Genomic DNA, 17,129 nt, shown 5'->3' with positions numbered 1-17,129 from the left:
GGGATTTCCGGTTTAGGATTGATCAAATATAAAAGGCGACCGTGTAATGAATATTGTTCCGGCGTTATCTTGTTTACTTATTAAATACTTAAATAAAAGATATCTATATTTCATATTTTTGCATTTATTGTTAAACAATAGCTAGTTTATACTCACATAGTCAACGTAAGTTAAGTTTTACTATAAAATACGCTTATTATAAGGGAGACGAGAATTGTATTATTTAACTGAAATAAATATTTATATCAAATATGGGTAAAGTGAAATACTGTCTGTAATTTTATTTATTTGTATAAAGTTGTGATAAATATTCCTTTTCTACTGACTGAACGAAAGTCGGAAATCTCGTCTTCATTGGATATTTTTTTTTTCAAAGAATCAGGCATTTGCATGTAGAAAATAGTATTTTGATAACTTTGAACTGATGATAATGTTGTAAATACTTCTAGTCGCAATCAATTTCTTAATAATTTAATTGCTTACTGTAACAAATCTAGCATAAGAGATTCAATTGAAATTGAAATATTATTTAAGTAAATATTTGTTTTATTAAAACTTACTACTTATTTACTTACTTACAGCTGTTAGCTGTAGAGTACTCAGCCGTATAACTTTAAAGGTATAGCTTCATCATCGTATGTGCAGCTATTTGAAAAGATGTACGGTCTGTCTATAAAAGGACGGTAATATGTAGAGGAAATATGTTTAGTAAAAAAAAAAACAAAGAAGTATATAACTGATATTTATTTGACACTTTGTGATAAATATTTGAGGTATCGTGATTGCGAGGTATGTTAAAAAGCACTTTAAAAGATCGTTTAATATTATCATAATTGAGAACTCTTTTTGGATAACTTTTTAAAGAATCCAAACAAAAAATCTTAAGTACTAAGTTAAAATGTTTACATTATGTTTGTAATAAATATATTTTTGGTTATCATTTGTTATTACCCATAGTTAGCATAAAATTACTTATACGATACTCTTCAAATTAGTCGGATAAAAATTATATTTATTTCAATCGTTCACGAATATTGTATATGTTTCCGAATTTCGTCGATATGTCCGAAAACAAATTAGAGTGACCCTACACTTCCGAAACTTCGTTTAAATTTCGTTCGTTTAAGAAGTTTCGTTTCGGAGAAAGGGAGTAGAACCCGTGATGCGGATGATATTTCGCATAAAAATTGAGTTGAAATACTCAGTCAGTCTCATACTATTTCATGTTCTCATATATATACACACACACACATAAATATTAGTCTGGCCATAAATGCTGTTGCAATTAAAAATAAACAAAGTATTACATTTTGGTGCCAATACATTGTACAAAATTTTTTTCGATATTAAAATGGAGTTGGGTGATAAAGAGAACCGAATCGCTGTGATTGCATTACACAAATTAGTTATGGAGCCAAATGCAATTTTTAAACACTCCATACGCTTGGTATATATATGTTTGTGTACCGGGCTATTAATAGATACAATGAAATCTCTTCTGTTTGTGACAGAAAAAGATCTGGCCGTCCTCGTAGTGTTCGTACGAAAAAGGTTGTCAAAGCAGTAAGTAATACTGTCCGAAAGCAAAAGATTTTATCTCGGGAGATGAAGAAAGCACCTAGAACCATGTCGCGTATTTTAAAAGATTCCTTACCACTTGCAGCCTACTGAAGGGAGGTCACAGAAAAATTTTGTTTACGGGTAAATTTTAAATAATATATGTTACTTGCAACAGCACTTTTTTTTCTTTGTTTCAGTATTTATGGCAAAACTAGGTATATATAATTTTTACTTTTGTGTATTTCTATGTCGCTAATTCTATAGAACCTGTTGCCCCTGATACAACATTTAGGAAATATATTCTGGGTTGGCTTACCGTCTAAATTCTAAGACATATTTTATTTTCCTAACTGCTTTTAAAACTTTTTTGTACCAAGTATTCTCTATAGAAAATCAACCTTCTTTAATTTTAATTCGTGTATACTAAAGTCGACACCGGTAAGAGAGTACGAAGTGTGTAACTAACAATCGAATCTAATATAATGTTTATTTTTGCAGTCATATACGCTGAGAACAGTAACGGGAACATTATTGCCCTCGTCAACGGATACAGCTTTTATTCGATATACAAATGTAAGAGCGGCAGATTTTGGCGATGCAGCAGAGGAACCTCGTACTGTAAAGCCACCATCAAAACGGATGAAAATATGAAGTTAATCAGGGCTTCTAATGAACATAGACACCCCCCCTCTAAACACGTCATACGAAATGGTATTTATTTTAAGCTCTAAATAATGACAGCATGATCATGAAACTCAACATGATTAGGATTGCTTAGTCCAGTTTTATCGACTAGACGAAGCTCTAGTTTCAGCTGCTGAAGATGCCTCGTGTAGAGACGAAGCATGTGTCGAAGTGATTTTGTGAAACTTAGCGGAATTAACACTAAAAATCATCATTGACAAACAATAAACATCTGGGCTCACAATCGCGCTCAAAAATTGACAAATAAAACAAAAATAAACAATATTTTGTGACCAACCTGACGTTTCTAATCATATTTCTAAAAAAATGCATTGAAATTGCTAAAAAATAATGTTCTAAATTTTAATTAATTAATTCTAATGAGCATTACATTAGATTTTGAACATTACTGCCACGAAAAAAGGTGTTAATTAGAATGAATGTTTTCTGCATAAGTTATTGTATTCGTAAATATACAACGCTAGTCGGATTTTTTTTGACGACTTGGCGATAATAGGCGATTGGGAGTCTAGGTATTTATTGATGATAAAATTTTAAGTAGCATAATATATTGTATTTTATGAGGATAGAAACAAAGTGTGCAATAATAGAGAACATTTGTAACGGAGATAATATAGTAAGATAGAAAAGGAAAACCAATCTATGGTTAATTAGTATTTTGTTTGATAAACGCGAGTGTTACAGATTTAAATAAAACACTTTTAAAGTGCTCACCGCCGCTAAAGAAGTTCCACTTTCAAAATGTAACTTTAACGCAAAATCTAATGTTACAATTACACGCGTTTTAATCCTTAAAAAAGTGTTTTATCTATTGTTACTGTAACCGGTTTTGATTGACATTTTTTTATAAATAGGATTTGGAAAATAAAACTAACTAACGTACACATTGACAAATCAAATTACTAATAATATTGTGCCAATACTTTGGTAGCATATTGCCATCACCTAACACATAATGTGTGTAAGGAGTGGATTACACTTGAAACAAAGGTACCTGTTTGGCCTTCAATGGGTACGTATTCTAATAGCAAAAAAAAAACTTAGTAGATAAAACAGTTTAATAAAAAAAAATATATTACGTATTTTGGCGGACTCTTCCTTCTTCACACATATTTTAACACCTTCTCACTTTGGTGTTTCACGAAGCATTTTTGCAATAGCATTTATGACTCTCGTACATGTTTCATTTTAATTACATCAGCCTTTTGTGGTGATTGATTGTCCGTCGGGAATTCTTGACATCGTTCTTGGGCACGTGTATAGCTTGGCAAATATTTTCATGATGGCGCGGCCCGCGAAACCCATTCCTGCGTTGTATGAACGAATACATTAGCAGTATCTCTAGGATCTTTGTTGGATTATCAAAAAGAATTCGCGAATACTTATAAATTAATTGGAATTTTTTAAATGTAAATTAATGTAGTTTTTATAAATTTTAAGGGTGAAAATTATGTACTTATTATTAATATGTAATCATGTTACGAACTGTACAAAAAAAAATGTATCATTCTTTTTTTTTTATGCCGATACGGAACGAGACGAGCAGGACGCTAAACTGATGGTAATTGATACGCCCTGCCCATTACAATGCAGTGCCTTTCAGGATTCTTGAAAAACCCAAAAACTGAGCGGCATTACAATTGCGCTCGTCACCTTGAGACATAAGATGTTAAGTCTCATTTGCCCAGTAATTACACTAGCTACGGCGCCCTTCAGACCGAAACACAGTAATGCTTACACATTACTGCTTCACGGTAGAAATAGGCGCCGTTGTGGTACCCATAATCTAGCCGGCATCCCGTGCAAAGGAGCCTCCCACTGGTATTCTCTTAAGAACTAGTACGCCTAGCTGTGAGATTTTATTTACAACTATTGTCAAATAATATTTCTATTTAAATATACCTAGTTGTTTTTATCGTTATTTATTTTCCATTATTTAATAATCGTGTATTTAAAAGTAGCCTTCTAAGTGTTCTAAAAAGAGTTGTAAGACATAAAATTAGTTGTAAGTATTAAATGCGATAAGCGTCTTAAATTATTATTATTTTACAATCTCTGCTCGATGTTTCGAGGATTCCTGTGATGTCTCTGCTGTTACAGAGAAGTATAGACGGCGATATACCGTAAGGAGTCCCCTATATAATATTCCATATAAAATCACGCACGTAAATCTTCCATACATCGCGTCAATGGTGAGATATCGCTTGAATGAACTAGTTTTTAGCGCAATAACGGGTTGTACTATCTCATTACAATATATTTTAAGAAAAAGAAACCTTGGTGTGTGTACAAGAGCGGAGAAGTTATTATATCCACCGGATCGTGATAGTGCTATAAACATATTTTAGGCTGCTATTTAAGTAGATATGGGTGTAAAGTGCAAGTTATGAGTTACACATAAACCTTTACACATCCCGCCTGAAATTATAAACATATAATCTACACTCACTAATAATATGAAAATACTACATATCGGTTATCAGTCGCTAATGTCTAGAGAAGGGGGCTGAAAACTCACACATATTTGTGAGTAGCGATTTATGAGTAACATTGTGAATTATGAATGCTTTATTCTTATGTGTATGTATGTTGTACATCGATTTATACATAATTAAAAATATTTAAATTTATCAATAAATGTAAAATTTGACATTGTTAACTTGTAACTGATCAATCAGTTATTTTGTTTACTTAATAACGATGTATAAAATAACTCATAGAAACTGCAATAACTAGTTATATTATCACTTATCGTCCACACTAATAAACTATACTAAGTTCCTAACTTTGTTTTTTGTTACATTGTCTGTAAGTACTTCCCTTTATTGATTTCTTTTAACTATTCGTTTACGTAAACACCCTCAATAATTTATATTATTAATTATTAGTTATTTCTTGTATTTTTCGCAAAATTATAGTTTACAGCCTGCCCTACATAGTCATGTCTCAAGCTCTTTTACAGTTACTAACTTGAATATTTTCATTTCAGTGGTAACCATGGTGATGAATAAACTTGGTAAAAAGTTGGCAATAATCGATGGGTACACGTACTATCCTACAGAAAAAACGACATTGATTAGCTGGCGGTGTACGAGAGGATTCCCGTGTAAGGCACGATTTACTACAGACTTTACTATGGGATTGAGATACGGGTTTTACGAGCACAACCATCGTCCACCTAAGTTTTTCATTCAAGATGGTATCTGTCATAAATTAGGATAACCGAAGTGGTGGTTTTTGGAACTAGATAGTATTATTCTTCTTTCAAACTTAACATTTATATTAAGTATAATAATGTTATTTTCAATGAGACATAATTGAAACAGAATTTTAAACAGAATTGTTTAAAATTAAGATTAATAAAGAATTTCGAAATCAATCAATTGTTGTTTATTGCTTTTTTCCTGTAATTTCTGAAGTATAAAAGATCATGAAAACTGTCAATGTAAACCTTATTCATTGATATCCTTAAATACTAGTAGATACTAGATCCGGACTGCTTTGGTTTGATTATATTTTGTCAACAAGTTGTTTTAGTTAACATCTTGGAATAGAAAATTTTGAGTTGACTATTAAATCGGGACTTGAGTTATCGGGTGGAATTTTAAACTGGCCACAAAATTCCATCGATCTTTAGTCATTCTTCTTAGTTTTTTTTTTATATGATTAAATCTGTGATCTTGATCAAAATGATTGATAAAACTCAACTTGTCTGCTTGTGTGGTCTACAATATCCATGTTAATTTGATAAGAGAACTAATAATTGATAAATTCGTACTTAGTACTTGTAGTACTTACATTGATTTAATATCGTTAGTAATTATCGAGTCGTAAATAGAAATAAATATCACAGTTAACTGTATGATTAACTTTGACATCAGAAACGCCCCTTTTGTAGAACTCTCTGTTATGCAGCTTAATATTCTACTGCTTCATTAAGCAAAACTGTAGAATGATTTCCTTCCGGAATCCAAATGATAATCACTCCATTCATTTGCTGGTTTGATTTTGGTGTATTTAGAATAGTATGTATTTTTCTTGAAATATTAATACCTACTTTTACATTCTAGTTATGTTTGTTAAGAACCAGGCTGGTAAAGAAATAGCGTTGATAAATGGATATACATACTACAACTACTATGTCGGTAAAACTACTTCCACTTGGCGGTGTACGAGAGGTGGAGGGCACTGCAACGCCTTCTTTAGAATCAATCCGGCACACAAGATCACATCTTCATTACTTCGTCATAAACATTCCAATTTAAGATATTATATTGAAAACGGTGTGTTTTTTAAAATCTAGCTTTAACAATCCGCTTGTTTGGGAGAATTTGGGATTATTGTTTCCAAATATATAGCTAAGACCTTTGTTGACTTGGTCGGCCGGTATTTAGGTAAGTGTTACGCTAGTTTATAATAAGTGTATGATGCAAACCTATACCCAACCATAACATCATGTAGCTAATTTAACTATGTTGTTAAGGAAATAATTACTTAAGACTTTATATTTGTTATGTAAAGGACTTGTCAGTAAGTGGTCTCTTAAATTTTTATTTTTTAAACTTCACAATTGATTTTTTTTTATATTTAGGTATTCCTAGATCTAGCTTTATTTGAAAATAAAAATAATTTACACCTGCAGTCTCACAAAAAAAAATTTGAAAATCAATCACTTACATCTAAAACTCTAATTTTTTATGATTATTTTTGTATCGATACGATGAATTTATTGTTTTATTGTAAAAATAACATTCATTAGTTACATACGGGTTAAAATATGATATTGCTGATTTGTATTAAAATATTTAAAACTTTTTTTTTTTATTTAACATATTTATTTAATCAAAATAATAACCTTTATTAACTATACATTGTTGTCATCTAATAGGAAGGTCATTTATGCCTTTGCGCTTGAACTGTGGTAATCTAGATTCAACAAAAAGCAGTGTGAAAGCTTTTGTACTGCCTCCTGAGAAGAAAACTTTATATCACGTAGAATATTTTTTTTTTTTTTTTTTATGGAATAGGAGGACAAACGAGCGTACGGGTCACCTGGTGTTAAGTGATCACCGCCGCCCACACTCTCCTGCAACACCAGAGGAATCACAAGAGCGTTGCCGGCCTTTAAGGAAGGTGTACGCGCTTTTCTTGAAGGTACCCATGTCGTATCGTCCCGGAAACACCGCACAAGGAAGCTCATTCCACAGCTTCGTGGTACGAGGAAGAAAGCTCCTTGAAAACCGCACTGTGGAGGACTGCCACACATCCAGATGGTGGGGATGATATCGTAACTTGTGGCGTGTCGTGCGAAGGTGAAATTCGGCGGCAGGAATCAGGTTGAACAGCTCTTCGGAACACTCCCCGTGATAAATGCGGTAGAAGACACACAATGAAGCGACGTCTCTACGCAACGCCAAGTGATCCAGCCGTTCACAGAGTACTGGGTCCCCGACAATTCGAGCTGCTCTGCGTTGCACGCGGTCAAATGGATCGAGCTGATACTGGGGTGCGCCAGACCAGAGATGACAGCAATACTCCATGTGAGGCCGGACCTGCGCTTTGTAGAGCGCTAGAATGTGGGCCGGCTTGAAGTATTGCCGTGCTCTATTTATGACGCCCAGTTTCTTTGAAGCCAGTTTGGCTTTGCCCTCCAGATGGCCACGGAATTGGCAATTGCTCGAGATTTCGAGAATATTGTCCAAATCATGAAAAACATGGTAGTCCGTTGGAAGAAGGTCTGACGGAGGGTGACGAATGGTTTCTAACTCCTGTAGAGTTGAAACGGTTTCTAGTGCTGTATGAGGTCTCGCGCGCAATAATAGCGAAGATCGATTCATGAGTCGGGGCTGTTTCACTGCTAGTTTTGCTATCATTGTTCGGAGTTCGGTACTGCCGTTATTGTTTGAATAGATCGGAGAAAGCTATAGTAAATAGCACTATGCTAAGACCACCATACAGTTACTATTACCTTTTTATTGGTAAGCTTTGCATTTTTCGCTTACGGTAAATCTTAAGGAATCCACTTTTCATCGCATGTCACAATTTGATCCAATCCTTCATTTCCGTATCTATTCATCAAGGCAACACAAGTTTCAACACGCGTTTCTTTCTGCAGATCAGTCAAATCATAAGGCACACATTTTTTTTTGATTTGACGCAAATGAGTCAATATTGTTGGTATAGTAACGTTAAACCATGCCGCTAATTCCTTGGTAGTTTGGCTCGCATCCTTCCACCTTCTCTTTCAATTCATTGTTGTGTCTTCCACGTGGTTCGGTCCTAAAATTAAAGTTTCCATCACGAAAGCGTTTATGCCAAAATCACACGGTGCGTTCATTAGCAGTCCTCTCTCCAAACGCAACATGCATATTGCGAGCTGTTTTTGCCGCGTTAATTTCGCGTCGGAACTCGTATTAAAAAATCACTCGAATTTTCAAAGTACCTTTCCATCTTTATTGTATTATTATTGTCTAAGCTGAATAAAAAAACAACTGAAAGGCGATAATCGAATGTTTACTACTACTACAAAGGTACCGTGATGAAAAAACTCAAACCAGGAAGGTTCTATGTGAATTCAAAGTACCTATTACAATAAAACGTCAATTTCATACTTTAACCCCTATCATTTATAATAATGATTTTTTTTTCATTTTAAAATAAATAAATATCCGTTTTTTAAGTATTGCATTTGTATAACTAAATGTACTCTGTGGTAAATGCTAGCAATATATTGTTACTATAGTAACCGATTTTAATTATTTACCCATGCCACTAAATAAATTAAAAAAAATATTTCCAAAGCTTTATCTTTTAAGGGTCAATTAAAAATTTCTAATTGTGAGTAGGTCTCTCTCACAACCGTAGATTCTTGTATCTACGATTTATGCTATTCAAACATTTTTGCGTTCACAGTTGATGGCAGATAACATAATATTATGTTGACTTATGGCTAGTATTTAGTTTCAAGTTATTGACGTAGCTTCTTTAGACTACTTAATGTTTCATAGGGCAACGTAGTTTACATGTACTTTGGTTCATGTCGCCATCTTGTAATATGTCTACTGTGTCAAAGACATGGTATTATATTTTTATTTTTACAACTTATTTAGTTTGATTTATCCTCTGATTTTTAAGTGATATTAGTAGCAAAGGGTGCATAGACTTGTACTGAAATGGACTAAACCATTTACTATAAACGCGTATTACATATGGTTTTTACAGTACTGCGAGGCGCAAACGAGAAATAATAGTCTTAAACTTATGTTTGTTGCTTTGATTTGTTTGCCTTAGTAATAAACGAGTGGATTTTGATGATTCCGTCAGTGTTATTTTTATTTTTTTTTTGTTATTATTTTTGACTTTTTGTGACATTTAATTATATTGTTCGGTATTTCAGTTCAGATAGTGACGAATCCGTCCGGAAAACAACTGGCTTTGTGTGATGGACACACTTATTATTTAGCTTCTCAGAGTAACGCAACAGTTTCGTGGCGATGCACCAAGGGGAAATCATGCAAAGCAAGAATGTTGACAACAAAAAAGTTACATATTATCCGATGTAATTTTATTCATTGTCACCCTAAGTCTACATATATTATACGGAAGGGCGTGTTTTTGAAGGTTTAATAAGTGCGTTGCCTCGGTTTACAAGACAAAAAGAATCACAGGTTACTCAACAATTTTTTGGCCTTTTTCATTTTTCCCTGCCCACACACCCATTTCATTCATGCTACCTGTGAAGGGTGCGGGTTGCGGGTGGGGGGCGACAAACAAGCAAAATGTTGTTTTATCAAATTCATTATTATATCCACTTGCTCAGCGTCTCTCAACCGCAGCTTCTGCTAGACGTGACCACTACTGACTCCTATACATTTAGTGCAACGTTACAAGACATTGTTGTAACAGTCTTAATCGTATCTAATACTGTAACGTTCCGGGCTCTCATTTCCTCCTCAGTGTCAAAAAATTTTACGGAACTCGTATTCTTTCACTTGTCCACAAAGACACCACCCCCCGAGTGCCGTAACTCTTTTTGGAGATACTTTTGAAGGGCGCCCGAAAAATTTCGCATGGACGCTGCCCGTAGTGTACAGTCACATGTGGAAGTGTCAAGTACATAACTTTAGGAGCTGCGGCGTAGTTACAATTATTTCGCCCTAGACACACGAGCATGTTAAAATACTCTTCATTCCAGTACACGACGCACAAAAACTAACATACTTTAACTAACTAACACTATACTTATGATATAAAATAATCAAAAAAATATTATAAAAAATCACGCAGTCGAAGCGATCGCAAAATTTAGCAGGCTTTGAGCTATAGGGCCCTGGTAACCCTTTTTGTATTATTAATAAAAGGTGCTCGCAAGCAATCATAGACAATATTTAGTGTAAGAAAATATAATACGGTGTCGAATAAATAAATAAAAATATTGATTATTTTATTAATAGATGTATAAAATGGAACTTTATATAATAATTGTAAGTGGTTCATATTTTATTTTTCTATATATGTTATATAAAATCATCGCCTGTAGCCAACGACGTTCAATACGAAATGGATATATAAGGACATATCTTTCGCAGTCTGATAGCGGAACGGCAAAAGTGGGCTTAAAGTCAACGTAAGCACACTTTTCTCCTTAGTCGTATGTCAACTGTCACTGTCCGAACCAAGTAACTGTAAAGTATAAATTATATAAACTGTAAATATAATTTTAAAAATGATTAAATGTTTTATATTGCTTCTTAATAAAATAATCAAGAATATTTTCAAAAACTGTAGTAAATGCGTAAAACGTAATGATATAGCAGTCAAAGCTTATTAAGGTGTAAAGGCATAAAGGCATTTATTTTCTCAAAATTTATTCCTTTAGAATTCTTTTCGATGTCATTTCTAATAATTACTAGATACTACTACCGCTTCGGAAACAAATGGCGCTCTGAGAGAGAAGAAGCGGCGGAATAAATTCTCCCAGCATTCTTTTTTTGCGCTCGTTTCAATAAAAATATACAATACTAGCTGACCCGGCAAACGTTGTTTTGCCATATAAAGTATAATTCACGCGATAAGTAATAAAATATTGCCTATATTATAGCCTGTACATCATTTTGTTCTATTGTCAATAGTTTTTGCAGCGCACGCAAAAATAGGTTTTCGATTTTACACCTTGTGTTACAAAATAGCAATTTTATTACGGATCCCTAATTTTGAAAAAAAAAAACATACATATACATAAACAAACATAGCCTATAGCCTTCCTCGATAAATGGACTACCCAACACTGAAAGAATCATTCAAATCGGACCAGTAGTACCAGAGATTAGCGCGTTCAAACAAACAAACAAACACTGCAGCTTTATAATATTAGTATAGATTGTACAATAATTTCTATCGCTATAAAATAATCACAATCTAGTCCCAGGCTGTCCGATCATTTAGATATTCAGCAGTGGAGTAATAGGGTTTACGACAGAGCCATTTTTTTTTATAAAACATTTAAATTTATTTATAGATAATGCCTGAACAGTGGCTGGGACTTTATTATAGAAGTGTATACATTTACCCTTAAAGTTATTATGTATCTTATGAAGCTTGTTTGTGTCATGTTCCATATTTCGGCTTTGTTTTTATACGACGTGATTTGTCTTTGTGTATAGAGCGTGGTTGCCTGTAGCCATTAATTTGACAATCATTAATAAAATTTACTATGTCAAATGTTAATAAGGTTTTTTTCATTTATCAAAAGCAGAGAAAGACGATTAAATAACATCACCTGCCATACTGACGTAATTTTTTATGATTGGTTTTAAAAATTAATTTATTTGTTGCAATAAGTGTTGTCAACAATGTCATTCATTTTAATTCTCTGTACTTTCTCTATGCAAACTTTCACTGTACCAATTCTTACGCTATCGTATTAATAATTTAGATTTTGTCTGGGTGTTTATTATATCAGAGCATTACGAATTATAACAAATATAAAGACCGATTATTCGAGTTGCTTGTTAAGGCTTTAGACATGATACCTATGATGATAGTTTGTCTTTCAAATTTTATTTGTGTATTAATCCTAGAAGTGAGGGTTATCACTTTAAAAAAAAACATAACTTATTGTTTAGATTTACAAGAGCGACATCTCAAGTCAATTTCCTAATATGCAAATATTGGGGTTGAGCAGGTTATCAAATGTAAAGTGGATCCTGTAGATGAAGCCACGGCCTGAGAGTTGAACAAAGCAAACAGAATTTTATAACGAGGCGGTACTCGAACGGTTAGCTCAGTTGGTTAGAGCACCGGCACGGAACGCCGGAGGTCGTGGCTTCGAATCCCGCATCGTTCATAAAATTTTGTTTTTCAAATTTTATTTGTGTATGATGATAGTGTTACAGAGCGTATTCCTAGACCAGACACTTGACGAAGGTACTGTAGGGTAGGGTAATATATTATTTTTATTGCTATCGAGTCTGACTAAAAATCTCGATTGAATAAGTCAAAGTCAATGTTAAATAAACTTATTCAATTAGATGTTAACTAAGCGCTTATGAATCGTCACTATAAATATATGTTTGGAAAAAGTAGAGCTCGTGAGAAGAACATACAAGAAACTCAACTGCCACTCTTTTTAATCAAATAGATTATTTTCAATTGCTGTAATATACAAAAACAAAATGATTTTGTAAGGCGCTGCATCCAATATAATATATGAATCATGTTAAAAGTAAATACAACAGTAAAAATATTTCATAAAAAGTACAATAAAATAAACTGTATAAACATTAATTATAATTCATGTTCGTGTAAGGATGATTCGTGAACATGATGGTCGTGATTACTGTCATAATAAGTAATCGCATCCAACTAATTCAATGTATGTATTTTATATAAAACAAAAGAATATATATTAATAAGACTATCTTATGTGCTCCTATTATGTAGAGATTAAAATGTTAATTAATTCTTTATTATTCATCAGTTCAATTCCTAAAGAATGCGGCTGGCAACCCTGTGGCTGTGCTCAATGGCTACACTTTCTATCCTGACGGTAGGAGTAACATGACAGAGAGATGGCGTTGCTCCACAAAACGGAGTTGCAAAGCAAGGTTTACTGTTGCTAAAGATGATCAAATAGTACTTCGGATAAGAGATGAACATGACCACGAGAAACCCTTCTTATTTATTGATTCTGGAATCGTCTTTAGGTAGTGAAAGTGGATAATCAGCATTCCACATTACGGTGAACATATAATTGGAATGTAAGTTAGGCTGAATACACATTATAATGAACGGCAGCAAAAGAAAAAAGGTATCTTTTCTCTTGCACTTGCCTCGCCACACAAACTCTTTATCTTTTGTTCGTTATCTTTCTTTAGCCATCGTTCCTTATATATGGGCTTGTAATAAGATGTTGCTGACTTGTAAAACATAATGAAGTACATTATTATTGTATAGTGAAGAATGGTTTGTTAAAAAAGTTAGTATTTATATGTTTTTTTACTCTTAAATATCTGCCTGCAATTTTGTTTTTAACCGATTGTACAACAAGAAACGATTCTAAAAGTAGTGTAATTATTGATCCCATTGAATAAATGAATAAAGATCTAGTGATGGACTCAGGAATTGAAAGAATTCCACAAATTTTATAGGTGTATATTTAGCATTTATTTAGATTATTGTACGTTTTATTACGAGTAAAATGAGTAGTCTGAGCTAGTGAGGAAAGTTTTAAAATATTATTTAAAAATTATTAAATTGTTTGGAAGAGAACCGAGTTATTATTAATCTATCATCGATGTTATCGTCATTACAAAAATAAATAAATACAGAAATAGTATGTCTATGTCTAGTATAAATAACTTATCCACATAAACGATATACTAGTAGTGTTTTTAAGAAGGAATGATCTCATGAATTTAAAAAGGTATTTATTTCTATTATTATGGTTGTTGATTCGATGTGGCTGATAGTAAAATCTCAAATCAATATCATCTGTCAACTGTCAATGTAACTTACATCTATCATAGTTTGTTTTTGACTTTGACATAAGATGCTATACTCTTAGTGTTTCTGTTTTTTGTTTTTTTTTTCTGCGATTAATAATTTTAAGAGAAGATGTAGAAAATAAGGTTATTATTAAATAAAGTTCACAAAATATTTATTATTGATATTGTGATTTCTTTTGATAAACTATTCTGACGAACTGAGAACCTCCTCCTTTTTTGAAGCTGGTTAAAAAGGTTAGCTCTAGTTGAAATTATTTAGGAAAACCTTTATTATCAGATAAAATTATTGCAGTTAACCCTTCTAACTTACCTAACCTTTCGTTGTCACGCTTCGGTGGAAAGAATTTAGTAGAGGAGTATATCCTAGGGGTAGAATGTTGTGGTTTCATCGCGTTATACATTTACACGTCTACACGTATTACAACAATTTCTGCAAGTGTGAATAAAGCACCTTTAATGAAATATAAAAACCATGATATCTCATGAACCACGCTAGCTAGCAAACTCTAATAAAAACTGTAAGTATAATAAAACATTAATGTTTGCAATTGGTTTACAATGCTTTGTTTATGTACAAGGAACTTTATCCCAATATCCCATACAAAAGTGGTTGTTCTCCTTTAAATAATTCTGTTGAAAATGTGATTGAATGAAAATTGAACTGAACTGGTGATGAAATAGGATAGTAGGTATCGAAATCCAAAAAACCGGTTTAAAACCATGTACCCACGCCGTATTTGGACTTTTTGGATCATCTTTAACGATAAGTAGCCCTACTAGGTCTTGACCAGACCTGAGACTGTTCTTTTAAAACTACTGGTCTGGTCAGTTTAGAGTGTATATAGATATATATTTCACAATGTCATTAAATTTTAAAAATAAGTTATACCATAGTAGTAATTATAACAAATATACATCATAATATATGAATATTTAACTATTTGAAATTCATTTTTGAAAAAAAAAATTGTTTGATCTAAGAGTACTCAGGTTGTCATTAGTTACTGTTTAAGAAACCCACTTCCTCTATACTGCACGTTTTGTAAAAGAATGGAATTACTTTGAAGACCTGGCGTTAATGACGAAACTGCGTCTCATGAGTACGGTGTGCAAAAAAGCATCAATGTTAAGAATATTTGGGAAACTTAAAAAATGTTTTTGAAAATAAGGTATGTTGTGTTAAATTTGATGATTGTAATAATAATAACAGACCGGTATAAGGCATATTTTAATGATTCAAGATGAGATTTAAAATACATAAATAACACTGTAATTACTTTTTATTTAATCTTTCTTACTTTTGTCTGGAACACAAAACAATGTTCCAACTAAAAAAAGTAAGGTATAATACGTAGTTAGTTAATCATGACTGCCCAAAAGAGTCTAATATGAAAAATTTAATTACATAGTTCAACAACGTAACAATTATACCAAAACAAATTATAACAATACTACAAAAATTTAGCAAGGATATTCAAAAACTGAACATTATGTCAAACACGAAAGTAGACATGTATCGGTGACAGATGCGAACCGTATTGACGCGACAGGACGACCGCGGGGAGGTGAGCGGTGAAACGGGAGAGGCGATACATTCCAGCGAGGTCTTATCCTTTGGTAAACGAGTTATACACATAATTACACCTTGCAACCAGAATAGAACACAATTCAATGATTTTAATTAGATTAACATAACAAAGTTCATCTCATTTCAGCTCAGTTTTTGAAGCAACCGTCGGGAAAATCTGTAGCTGTCTTCAATGGATACACGTTCTACCACAACGGTGGTGGAAATAACACTGAGAGATGGAGGTGTACAACGGGACGAACCTGCAGAGCAATGTTCAACCTGGTCAAAAATACTCAGATGATGGTTCGCGTAAGAGATGAACATAACCATCCTAAACCCAACATTATGATCCGAGCTGGAATTGTTCTTAAGATTTAGTTCTCTCGGTCATTGTAGTTTAAACCAACCATACTCGTTGCTATACCAATGATACCAACCAAAGTGAGCCCTTTAAACCAGTCTATAAGTTTCCGCTAAGTAAGGTATCACTTAAATAATGAACGATGGCGTAATATGACAGAAGAGTCAGAGTCACGCACAAAAGTAATTATTTAAAAAAAAAAATTGTACCATTACGTAAATAAACTTTACTAATGAAATGTCTTACACATTTGATACAGTATACTTAAATGAATAAATCCATCAACACTCACGTTATTCGAATGGAAGCTGTGTATCATACCATGTAAATACCACCAATTTGTTCTGTAAATCGCCACTGCGCAAGCAAGTTGCCACTGCTCTTTTACGTGGTGGGAACTTTTAATCTGTCAAAGTAACACAAGTCCATTCTGGAAAATTAATAACTAGTGAAAATTACTGAGATTTTTATAACCTGTCGAGTTTTAAAAACACCCTTAATAAAGGATCGAAATGAAACAATTTTGCATTTCAATGTTTATTTATATTAGCGTTTTCATCATGATTTCTTCGCTTTTTTACATCTTGTGCGATCAAAGACATGACCTTATTCAAATTACTGCTTGGATTGTAGTATATATTTAAGGATTTGGGGGACGTCCTTCTAGAACCCACATTTGATTTTAATCGCGGCTCTTTGTGAGGCTCCTTAACATACTTATTCCACCCAATAATAAAAAGTCTTCCTTTATCGTATCCCATCGATTTGAGATCACTCCTCTAGCTGCCACAGCCTGTATCGGTATACTTGGCGTCGATATATCGAGCGACGTTTAGTTCCGTGGTCACTTGGAAGAGAAGGCCAAACTGGCCTCTAAAAAGCTCGGTGTACTCAGTAAGGCGAGACAGTACTTCACTATAAGCCACCG

At 33.2% G+C, this 17,129-nt stretch overlaps 1 protein-coding gene across 5 annotated transcripts in view; it reads left to right on the top strand.

Annotated features, from left to right (window-relative positions):
• The window catches only part of LOC126966718 (modifier of mdg4-like), a 341,756-nt gene that overhangs the window by 261,233 nt on the left and 63,394 nt on the right, over positions 1-17,129 (top strand). Inside the window, exon 5 of one of the 5 annotated variants that reach the window (XM_050810943.1) lies at positions 5,255-5,644. The exons of the other annotated variants lie outside the window; for them this stretch is intronic. Within the exon in view, the coding sequence (XP_050666900.1) occupies positions 5,255-5,487 (233 nt within the window). The 3' untranslated portion in view covers positions 5,488-5,644. Of the gene's footprint in view, positions 1-5,254; positions 5,645-17,129 lie in introns of those variants that run through there. 5 annotated transcript variants of the gene reach the window in all.

This window comes from Leptidea sinapis, chromosome 11, assembly GCF_905404315.1.
Source record: "Leptidea sinapis chromosome 11, ilLepSina1.1, whole genome shotgun sequence".
In the NCBI taxonomy this organism is placed as follows: Eukaryota; Metazoa; Arthropoda; class Insecta; order Lepidoptera; family Pieridae; genus Leptidea; species Leptidea sinapis.
Note: the sequence above shows the minus strand (reverse complement) of the source record. Positions and strands in the feature narration are given on the sequence as shown.